Below are 11,623 nucleotides of genomic sequence, written 5' to 3' on the forward strand. Positions count from 1 at the left end.
GAAAGAGATTATCAAATGGCTAGATGTGGACATTATCTACCCCATAGCAGATAGCATGTGGGTCAGCCCCGTGCAATGTGTGCCAAAGAAGGGCAGAATGATGGTAGTCCCAAATGAGAACAACGAATTAATATCGTAAAGGACCATCACTGGATGGCGCATATGCATGAACTACCGCAAACTGAATGCGGCCGCGAAGAAAGATCATTTCCCTTTGCCATTCATCAATCAAATGCTCGACATACTAGTAGGAAATGATTTTTACTGTTTTTTGGATGGGTATGCCGAATACAATCAAATCATGATAACTTCGGAAGATCAAGACAAGACCACATTCACCTGCCCATATGGGACATTTGCTTTTTACTGCATGCTATTTTGCATCTGCAATGCGCCAAGCACGTTTTAAAGGTGCATGATGGTGATCTTTTCAGATTATCTTGAGGATTTCGTGGAAATATTTATGGATGATTTCTTCGTTTATGGGAACACTTATGAAGTCTGCCTAGCCAACCTAAAGAATATTCTGAAGAGATGTGAAGAGACGAACCTGGTGCTCAATTTGGACATTTCATGGTCAAGGAGGGCATAGTATTGGGACATAAGGTCTCCCGAGATGGGTTGGAGGTGGACAAGGCAAAGATTGAAGCAATTGAAAAGCTTCCTCCTCCAACCAGCGTGAAGGCTGTGCGAAGCTTTTTGGGGCATGTTGGATTCTATAGACGATTTGTCAAGGACTTTTCTAAGATAGCACGACCACTGAGTGCGTTGCTAAAGGCGGAAAGAAAATTTGAGTTTGAAACCAACTGCCTCAACACATTCAGAGTTTTAAAAGATGCACTGATTACCGCACTTGTACTGATTGTGCCGGATTGGACATTGCCATTTGAAATGATGTGCGACGTAAGTGCGTATGCGATGGGAGCAGCATTAACGCAAAAGAGAAAAACAATTTTGCATCCCATCGCATATGCGAGTAAAACATTGAACCTTCCTCAAACAAATTATACCACCACAGAGAAAGAACTCATGGCTGTGATTTTTGTGTTGGAGAAATTCCGGTCATATCTGTTGGGAACTAAGGTACTCATCCACACTGATCATTCAGCAATCAAATACTTAATGAGAAAGAAGGACACAAAGCCGAGGTTGATCAGATGGGTTCTCTTCCTTCAAGAATTTAATATTGAAATAATTAACCGAAAGGGGACAGAGAATCAAGTTGCAGATCATTTGTCTAAACCTGAAAATCCTGAAGTTGACCGTAATGAGACTGAGGTGAGTGCCATGTTTCCGGATGAGCAACTATTCCACATAAAAGATTTGCCCTAGTATGCGGACATCGTCAATTATTTGGTTTGTGAACAATTCCCTAAAGATTACACCTATCATCAACAGAAGAAGATCAAGAATGAATGCAGACACTATTATTGGGATGAGCTGAATCTGTATAGGAGAGGTGCAGACCAGATTATTCGGTTATGCGTACCAAATGCTACTCAACAACGCATATTGTCTCACTGCCACGACTCACTATATGATAGGCACTTTGGAGGGCAGTGCATCGCAGCCAAAGTTTTGCAAAGTGGATTCTTTTGGCCTACATTATTCAAAGATGCGACTGACTACGCAATGAAATGTGATCGGTGCCAACGCAATGAAATGTGATCGGTGCCAACGCACAGGAAACATTTCATGGAAGAACGCAATGCTAATGAACACTATCTTGGAGCTGGAATTATTCGACATATGGGGGATTGATTTCATGGGACCATTCCTTCATTCGAATGGTAAACACTATATTTTATTAGCTGTCAATTATGTCTCCAAGTGGGTAGAGGCAATAGCATGCGCCGCAAGTGATATGGCGATAGTCTCTCAGTTCCTGAAGAAATATATTTTCACTTGTTTTGGCACTCCTCGTGCCATCATCAGTGATGAAGGATCCCACTTTATCAATCACAATATAAAGGAGTTGCTGCGCAAGTACAGTATCCTCCACAAAGTGGCCATCGCATACCATCTGCAAACGAATGGTCAAGCTGAAGTGTCCAATCGAGAAATTAAGTCGATACTTGAGAAGGTAGTAAAGCTTTCATGGAAAGACTGGGCAACAAAGCATGACGATGCATTGTGGGCATACCGGACCGCATTTAAAACACCCATAGGTATGTCCCCATATGCGCTGGTATTTGGTAAGGCGTGTCACTTGCCTTTGGAGTTGGAATATAAGGCACTATGGCGGTAAAGAAGCTGAATTTTGATTTGAAGAAGGCAGGGGAAGCACGAAAAATGAAACTGGTCGAGCTAGAAGAATGGAGGAACAATGCATATGAAAATGCGAAGATTTATAAAGAGCGCACCAAATGCTGGCATGACCAATGCATATGCGGTAAAAACCTCCAAGTCGGGCAAAAGATCTTGCTTTTCAACTCACGTCTGCGACTCTTCCGGGAAAACTAAAGTCCCGTTGGTCCGGACTGTTCGTAATTAGACAAGTATTTTCGCATGGCGCGGTTGAATTATCAAATGATGACGGAACCAACATATTCAAAGTCAATAGGCAACGAGTAAAGGCATATCATGGAGAAGGTTGGCATCGCCAAGTGGATTCCGTGGAACTAAAGAACTTTGAATAAAGAAGGAAGTAGGTGGTCCCTGCATTATCAAATGATCACAACCCATCAGGGATGCAAGTTTTGGGAAACATCAATTCTTCAACTCTTCTCCACTACTCGGAATTTTTACTACATCTTTTCAATCCTGATCTATCCTTATTTTACTATCACATCTTTATTTAAAAAAAAAAAATGTGATAACGAGTTTTATTTTGTTTAAAATAATTTGACCCTCTCTTTGTTTTTCTTGCAATGATCGAGGCACTGGATTGCGGAGATGTTACGCGACGAAGTACTCATCTCACTCCATCATTGCAACCCAAAGAAGAGAGATCGCCGTAAGGATGGATGCGTTAACACAATGTGGGCATCGACGTAAAAATTTGGGGGTGTATTCTTCCTTATCTTTATTTCAATTTTTACGCTATCACATTGCATTTTAGTTTTCAATGTTTTATCACCGCATCCTCTTTGATCACCGCAATCATTTGACCAGTAGATAAATTTAGTAGTTTACCGCATTTTGTTTCTTCACCAAGTATGATTTCAATCATGAAAAATAAACTTCTATCTCTTTCGTATATATTAGAGTCAAGTTCGTCTTAAGATAGTCACCTCATGAAATATTTCTAAAAGTTAGGGGTTTGCTAGCTTTCTTTCAAACTCTCTTTACAACGCATTCTATGACCATCACATGACTTATTTTAATCTTTTGGCAATGATGACATTGCTGCATTTTAAATTTGGTGGTAGGGTATTTGTTTTCGACCTTGTTATTTCTTTTTTTTTTTTTTTTAAAGTTTAATATTTTTGAGAATAACAACTCCACTGTCAACGATATGGGAAACCCATGTTGAGTTAAGTTGTGAAAGGCACTTACCCGTAGTTGGATGTCCACATGACACATGTGGGGGCAAGCCAAAACGAAAGTAAGTCACCAGGATCAACACATAAATCAATGACCGCAACTCCACTGCCAAATCGGTATGAGTTTAGTCTGAGAAAGAGTGCATTGCTCGTAGTTGGATGCATGCAAGACACCCGTGGGGGCAAGCCAAAATGAAGGCAAGGCACTCGGATCAGCGCAAGGTCAGAAAAAATAGCAATGAAGAAAATTTTTGTGCAATGATAAAATCATTTGACACCCCGGTAGAAAATTTCCTTTTTGAAATAAATCATGCGATGTTCCGGAATTGAGTAAAGTCCTTTTGAACGGGAAGCTTGCAGTCCCTAAGTCTTAGAAATATTTTAAGAAGAGACTTGAATAAGACTTAAGGAAATTCTGGCATATAGGATTTGAACGAAGTATTCTTGAGAAATCTAGGAAAAGAACTTTGCAGTTGACTTGCTAAAGGAATCTGTAGCTTATGCTTGAGGATAATCATTATTTAAATTTGGGGGTGTGATAACGAGTAGAAATGCACGTTATCATAGTGCTAAGTTCTTAAACAATATTGGATTGCATTAATGAAATATGTTACTTTGCCTCCATTAAGCATAAATTCTATAATATTGCGTTTGCATGCATTCAGCACATTAGAACAGTTGATCTTTGTATTTTGTGCAGAATATGCGTTAACGCAATGCAAGATTGCGATCATAGGAAATCATTGGTCGAGCGCAATTTCAACGCAAGGCTTTGCGTTGATCATGCTCGCAAACATTCACCCAAGAAGGATCGCCACAACTTGGTCAGCGGAACATGGTGGGCGCATCCGGGTGAAAGGATAATTAAGAGCGATGGGACAGAAAGCTGATGACAGTCAAATCCAAATTAAGTTGACAGTTGATAACGGTCACAAAGTACATTCAACTTTATCGGTGACAATTATCCAGCGCATCAGTCAGGAATTAAAGCTGTCCCATCTGTACAACCAGAAGAGAGAAGACGCCTTTCACCATGGATGCTCTATAAATACCAAGGGCATTCTTCAGAGAAGGGGTTAACCAGTTGATTAGTTCACCGTTTAGTTCACGCCTCTGTCCATAGTTTGCCTTTCCATTTTAAGGCAGGGCAAGAGAAGAGTGGTGGCGCCGGAGATCGCTCAGGGAAACTCGAGAGATAACCTTGGGGCATAAGAGCAGAGAGTGGGCTGACTCTCACGAGAGCGAGATTATATTTTGAGCACGAGTAGAAACAGTGTAAACGCCTGACAGCAAGAGATTGCTACCAGGATCTCTATTATATACTTGAATTGTTATTTTGTACTTCATCCTCATATCTATACAATGGAAGTTCTATTTCTATATCTATTCACTCTCTTAATATGCAGGAGTAGCTAAACTAGTCGAATGGGTTGAGAAGAACTAAGCTAACATGACCTAGGAAGGTCATTGCTTGCGATTGTCTTGTTTTATGCTGTGCAAAATACCCTTTAGAGTTACTCGAGAGAGAGTCTAAAGAAAGAACCTAACGTCTCGAGAGAGCTAGGTTAGAATCTAGACTCGAGAGAGCAAGATTAGAACTGCATAAACAGGAGATAGGGACTTAGAGATAAGCTCTATTTGTCAAACTGCATCGCATGTATCCTAGAGATGGGAATGATATTATGTGGTCGCATATTTGTGTGGATGTCATGTTGTCATCGCATAAATAGAAATAGAGGTTTATGTGTAGACCCTGTAGACTTGTCGCATATATTGCATACGTTCTAGCCTTAGAAGCTGTGGTATTCACACCGAGAGGTGGTTTACTATTGTATGCATATTGCATGATTGCACAGCATGAACGCATTCTAGAGAGTGTTAGCCGAAACCCTTCTCAACCCATTCACCGTATATTCATCGCATCTTCTGTTTACCAACTCTTTTCAAACTCTGCCGCATTTGTTATTTATTTTTCATCAACGCAAAAAACAAACCCAACAAATTATTTATTTAACCGGTTATCGCAAAGTCTTCATAAAAATCACCAACGCAATCTATTTTCACAAGTCCCTGTGTTCGATCCTAGACTTACCAAGAAACTCAGAGGAATTTACACTTGAATTTCGTTGGGGAAACTTAAGTGCACAACACAATTCCATCAACGTATATCATCCATATTTTCACTTCATAAATACAAGCATCTACTGCTCCCAGGGCACCACGAGGCCAAGCATGAATCTCACAATGTTAACATTAAGGGAGTAATGTTAGTGGAATTGACATATCATATATATCTTTTCCTCCTCTTGAATATTTTAAAAACCTAGGGTTTAGTTTACTTAGGAAAAACATGGCTAATGATTCCTTCCTCAAGAGACCCTTATCATGTATTAATTTTGACTTTTCCTTGTACATTCTTGAGTTCTCATAGGCTTCCAAGCATAGTTCCTCCAATTCCTGTAGTCCCAATAATCTCTCCTCCCGGCCTTGGGCTAAGTTCATATTACATTTCTTAACAGTCCAATATGCTCTATGCTCAGTTTCAACCGGTAGATGACATGCTTTTCCATGGACAAGCTTAAAGGGCGTTGTTCCAATAAAAGTCTTAAATGTAGTCCTGTAGGCCCAAATAGCATCATTAAGGCGCATGCTCCAATCTTTTCTGGTTGGATTGACAGTCTTTTCCAGGATACTTTTGACCGCACGATTATAGATTTCAGCTTGTTCGTTTTTTTGAGGGTGGTACGGAGTGGCAACCCAATGGTGAACTCCATACTTCCTCTTGAGTGCCTCGATGGTTCGATTGCAAAAATGAGTACCCTGATCACTAATTATAGCTTAAGGTATGCCAAACCTAGAAATGATGTTAGCTCTTAAGAAACCTGAAACCACAGCAGCATTGTTAGTCCTAGTGGGGATTGCCTCAACCCACTTTGAAACATAATCAACGGCCAAAAGAATATATAAGAAGCCATATGAAGAAGGAAAGGGACCCATGAAATCCATACCCCACACATAAAAAATTTCATACACCAACATAGAATTTAATGGCATCTCATTTATCCTAGACAAAGATCCTGATCTCTGACATCTCTCAAAAGACTTACAAAATGCAAAACAGTCAGCGAACAAAGAATTCCAAATCAACCCACTATCCAAAACTTTCCTAGCAGTTCTCTTAGGACTAAAATGCCCACCACAGGCCATCTCATGACAAAATGGAAGAACAGACTCAAACTCTTCATCTGGGACACCTCCTAATGATTTGGTCAGAACAAATCTTCCAAAGGTATGATGGATCCCAAACAAAATACTTTGAATCACTCCTTAATTTGGCCTTCCTAAAACTAGGCATGTCGTAAGGGAACTTACCGATAACCAGAAAATTAACCATTTCAGCAATCTGGAAGAAGAACTCGTTTGGAAAATCCTTTTGCACAGGCTCAGGGTCCTCCTCTTGTACTATACTGCTCAAATGGTCAGCTACTAAGTTTCCTGCTTCCTTCCTATCCTTGATAGTCAAATTGATTTCCTGAAGGAGGATCATCCAATGCACAAGTAACAGGAAAACCAGGAATGTAAGAATAGAATTTATCTAAAGCAAAGACGATAGCCAGAAATTCTTTCTCTATCGTGGTGTAATTTATCTGGGAAGGATTCAGGGTCCTTGTTGCAAAACATATGACGTGACTCTTCTTGTCGACCCTTTGTCCTAGTACCGCTTCGACTGCTAGATTTCTAGCATTGCACATGATCTCGAATGGTACGTCACACCTTGGAGGTTGCAAAATCGGGGTGGTGGTCAGCTTCTCCTTTAAAGTGTCAAAGGCCTCCTGACACTTCCTGTCAAAATCAAATGGAACATCCTTCTGAAGCAATGTTGATAGTGGTAGTGCCAACTTCAAAAAATCCTTGATAAAACGCCTATAGAAATCTTTGCTACCAAGAAAAGAATGAATCTCCTTAACATATGTAAGATAGGGGAGGTAAGAAATAACATCTATCTTAGCTTTGTCTACCTCAATTCCCCTTTCAGAAACTAGATGTCCTAAAAAAATCCCATGAGAAGCCATAAAGTGACACTTTTTATAATTCAAAACAAGGTTAGCTTCAATGCACTGTCTCAATACTAAGATAAGATTATGCAAGCAATCCTTAAAAGACTCTCTGTAAACTGTAAAATCATCTACAAACATCTTTATGCACTTTTTTATAAAATCAGAAAATATACTCATCATACACCTTTGGAATGTACTTGGGGCATTGCAAAACCCAAATGGAATCCTTCTGAAGGCATACGTACCGTAAGTGCAGGTGAAAGTGGTCTTTTCCTGGTCTTCTTGGGCAATGGGGCTTTGGTAAAATCCATAGAAGCCATAAAAAAAAAAAACAGAAAAATGGTTTTTCAGCGAGCCGTTCCACCATTTGATCCAGAAAAGGGATAGAGAAATGATCTTTCTTGGTTACCTCGTTGAGCTTTTGGAAATTGATGCACATTCTCCACCCGTTTTGTACACGAGTGTGGCTCACTTTGTAGGTGTTACAAGTGTTGTAAAGTGCTACAAATGGTCTGATCCTGACCATTCGTGTATTAGACATGCGAGCGAGGATACTCTATACAAAGGAGTTTGTATAAGACCAGACCATGAAATGTTTAGTCTCGTTATATAACACCGTTCATGATGGAGACTTTCATTTCACTAGGATGACCATAGATAACATGACCTTAATCTTGAGTGAGTTGGGAACTTCTGCCTATGAGGGCAGTTCTTTGATTTGCATGGGTGCGAGTGGCCAGATCGCCGACTCAAATCTACCACTTTGGGGATTCGTCTGATTGAGGAGCTAGGAACTCAGCTACACAAGATGGAATTCACTCATTCCCTAAAGCAGGGGTAAGTAGATAAAGTGCTCCCTTATAGGCTGATTTCGGAGCTTGAACAATGTGGCACCACACCTTCTCTTGGCTCGAGAAGGGTTCATTCATAGTGGGACTATGATGTATTGTTCATTAGAGGAATCAGTGGTACTTAAGGAGTTAGATGTAACTACAGGGGAAAAATGGTAAATTGGCCCAGCTATACTTATGAGCAATTTGTGAAGAGTCATCGTACTGTTGATTGGTTATATCAAATGGTCACAAAATGATATATGTAGTGCGAAGAGTGCAGCTGTCAGTCTTTAGTGGAGTGCTCGACAGTTAATGGATGGTGGATATCGTGATTAAAGAGTTTAGTCAATTATTCACTTATTGTTGGAGCTTCAAGCTACAGGTCCATAAGGTCCCCTTGGTAGCTCAATGGATTCATGTTGAGAATCAGTTTTTGGGTTAGTTTGAGGTGTTCAAATTAACAAGAGGGAATTTGATTATATATGATATAATTAAATTAATTAAATTATATGTGATATTATTGATATAATGCATTTGATACATTAATTGATTGGAGGAATTAATATAAATATGATTTATATTAAGTGCCATAAAGAAGAAAAGAACTATGGTTTATATGTTGCATATGATGTGATATTAAAACTATAGGTTATAAATATAGTATGATAAATTAGTTTATAGTTATTTATAATAAATTAATTATAAGATAATTGATTTCGGTTTTCTCCAATAACCGACTTAGTGGTTGGTTATGGATAGTTTATGGCAACCGGTGGGATAAATTGAAAATGGTTTTCATTTTGTTAAAACACACAATCGACTCACAAAAAGCATCAAGATATACGATAGCTTGGTTAAGAGATTAAACGATCGATCGAGGATACTATACAATAGTGACTCACTTGCTAAATGATCGAGTACACAAGTCTATACGATAGACTTTATACTTCTCCCACTTACTCGATCGTCCAGTCGTCCAAATCCATACAGAGCCCACACCTACTTGATTCTCACATCGAGAATACAAAGGTAGCCTAGTGGTAGTGCCGAGTTCCCGTTCAAGGGTCAAGGATCAAGTTTCACTTGGTTCTGATCGAGGATTTTCCAGAGGTGTGTTATGTTCGTGCTGTTGGACGTGTTGCTAAGTTCGATTGAGGGAATACTAGAAGAAAAGTGTCACACCCCGCCCCGTGCCTGCACTCCTGAGCCCGAGGAGCGGCGTGAGGGACCGCAGATACCACCCTTTTGTGATACCTACTGTTCAACTGAACCTCTTTACTACACTCAATAAACTTTAAGTCAAGGAGATAACAACAATCGATTAAGTAGGCCCATTTTATATTACAACAATGTAATGTTCATACAACTTCAAGACTTAATTACAAAGTTTACAACAAACATTCTTAAAACCCTCTGGAAGTGTAATTGTGGCTTGTGGCAGACCTTGACCTTAGCAGCACCCTAGAACTCCCCACCTTCCGCTACCTGGGGGGGAGGGGGGAAAGACATAAAACATAGAAAAAGTGAGCTACAAAGCTTAGTGAGTGGCAGCTTTAAACAAACATAAGTTTGATTTTAGAAATTTATTTTTCGGAATACAATTCCACGATAAAAAAAATCACATAATAAAATGTAATCACCCTAGCCTGTCAACTGGACAACCCTGGCATGATCATGTATCTTCCTCGGGTATTCTCCACGAATACTGCGATGAACAAATTTGGACACAATCCTATAGTCCGCTGAGTATATTATTAGTTCCTGTTAGTCATGCTTGAGTACGTTGATAATTCCAATCAGGTACCTTGACATTTCTAGCCAAGCGTTCACAAGGCATGCTAACAGTATCCTGAGTACAAATCTCGTTCTGACATAATGACACATGCATTATGACAACAACACAACAACAATCAAATTTGGGAAAAAAAACATTTCTCGATCATGCCAATATTTCAAACACAACCTATATATATATATATTCACATATATACATAGAAATCAATCATACAAACAATAGAATAACCACTCACCTTGGTTGGTTAGGAACTTTCCTTTCTGAAGTTCCTTATGTTTCCTTGGTTTTCCCTAAATTCCAGATTCAATTATCAGCTTAGATTACTCATAGTTCCAGAACTTATTTTAAGATACTTCCTTTTGCAAACATGTTCTACAATGTCTCAGAAAGTTTACCTTAAAATCTTAGCTTAGAACTTCTCGTGGTTTGGCCGGAATCATCAAAATATCAAGGCTGGCCCTAGCTTACCCGACAGCTCGACCCTTTTGTCTTTTCCTCATTCTCCAGCCCAATTCCTTGGATCTTCTTCTTCGGAAGCCCTACCTTGAAAACTAGACTCTCATAGCTTTAAGGTGGCTTTAGAATCACTCCAAACATACAAATATTCTGGGAGAACTTCTCGTCCCAAGTTGATGCTACTTCTAGACCTTCCTGTCTGACAACATCTTCCCCTCTTGGAACCTCTTGACCAACGCATGGTTTTGCTACCAACGCATGTGTTCTTCCATCAACGCATAGTTCCTCCCACTAGACCCTTGTACGCTCTTCCTAATGTCCTTTGAAGAGAAATCGAGTTATCATCTGAAGAGAAGTCCTTGGCCCTATTTATAGGCGTCTAAAACCTCTCCAAGGCCGACACCTCCTACTTGGCCACATGTCCAAGTGTCCTTTCCTTACACTATTAACGCAATCTTACGTCATCGAAATCCAAGGTGTCTTCTTCCCCCTTTTACCAACATAGCCCTCAAATTTTCATGTCTTCTTGTGCATCCACCTCATTTGCTTAAGGCCTAAGATTTCTCCCCAACAAGCCACATGTCCGGATGACGACCTTGAATGTGTCCATCCCATCTTTGGGCCCTTACAGTGTCTTTTTAAGTCTCAACATAACACCTTTCAAGCCATTGCCACCTAGAACCTTTCCCCATATGTGACCTACTAACCTTGATTGTGTCGTTTCCAATTAATGCAACCTTACCTTGTGCATCCAATTGATGCAACTTGGTCGCATATGCTAGATGCTCGCAAGGCTCATCCTAACCTTATTGCTTGGCCTTGCATGTCATTTTCTTGGTTAGCCATCATCAACTCGTGGCTTTCTCATAAATGCATCACTTGAGTCAAAACTCAAGGCATCGCATCCTTGGCCACATGCCTTTCTCCCCTGCATGGCTTACTTTTGGCCTATGCGCTCAACTAAGATTATGACCAACACTCTTCAATGCATACTTT

General features: G+C 39.9%; 1 protein-coding gene across 1 annotated transcript; it reads right to left on the reverse strand.

The window, feature by feature from the left end:
• Positions 1-6,323: 6,323 nt before the first annotated feature.
• Positions 6,324-7,854, reverse strand: LOC150036923 (uncharacterized). Its single transcript, XM_090313273.1, has 4 exons — positions 7,728-7,854; positions 7,205-7,533; positions 6,858-7,017; positions 6,324-6,742 (listed from the first exon to the last, which is right to left on the reverse strand). Exons 1-4 carry the CDS (start codon positions 7,852-7,854, stop codon positions 6,324-6,326), a joined length of 1,035 nt encoding a protein of 344 aa, XP_090169399.1.
• Between the last annotated feature and the right edge of the window lie 3,769 nt (positions 7,855-11,623).

The sequence above is a fragment of the Benincasa hispida genome, chromosome 4, assembly GCF_027475165.1.
Source record: "Benincasa hispida cultivar pf3 chromosome 4, pf3_genome.v1.1, whole genome shotgun sequence".
Lineage (NCBI taxonomy): Eukaryota > Viridiplantae > Streptophyta > Magnoliopsida > Cucurbitales > Cucurbitaceae > Benincasa > Benincasa hispida.

What these genes read in the sequence shown, in the direction of transcription:
- LOC150036923 (XM_090313273.1), bottom strand. Translation starts at nt 7,854, where the DNA reads ATGGATTTTACCAAAGCCCCATTGCCCAAGAAGACCAGGAAAAGACCA. An exon ending in GCCCCAAGTACATTCCAAAG is followed by an intron (nt 7,534 to 7,727) that starts GTGTATGATGAG and finishes GGATTTTTTTAG; the next exon opens with GACATCTAGTTTCTGAAAGG. An exon ending in GGTTAATTTTCTGGTTATCG is followed by an intron (nt 6,743 to 6,857) that starts GTAAGTTCCCTT and finishes CCAAATCATTAG; the next exon opens with GAGGTGTCCCAGATGAAGAG.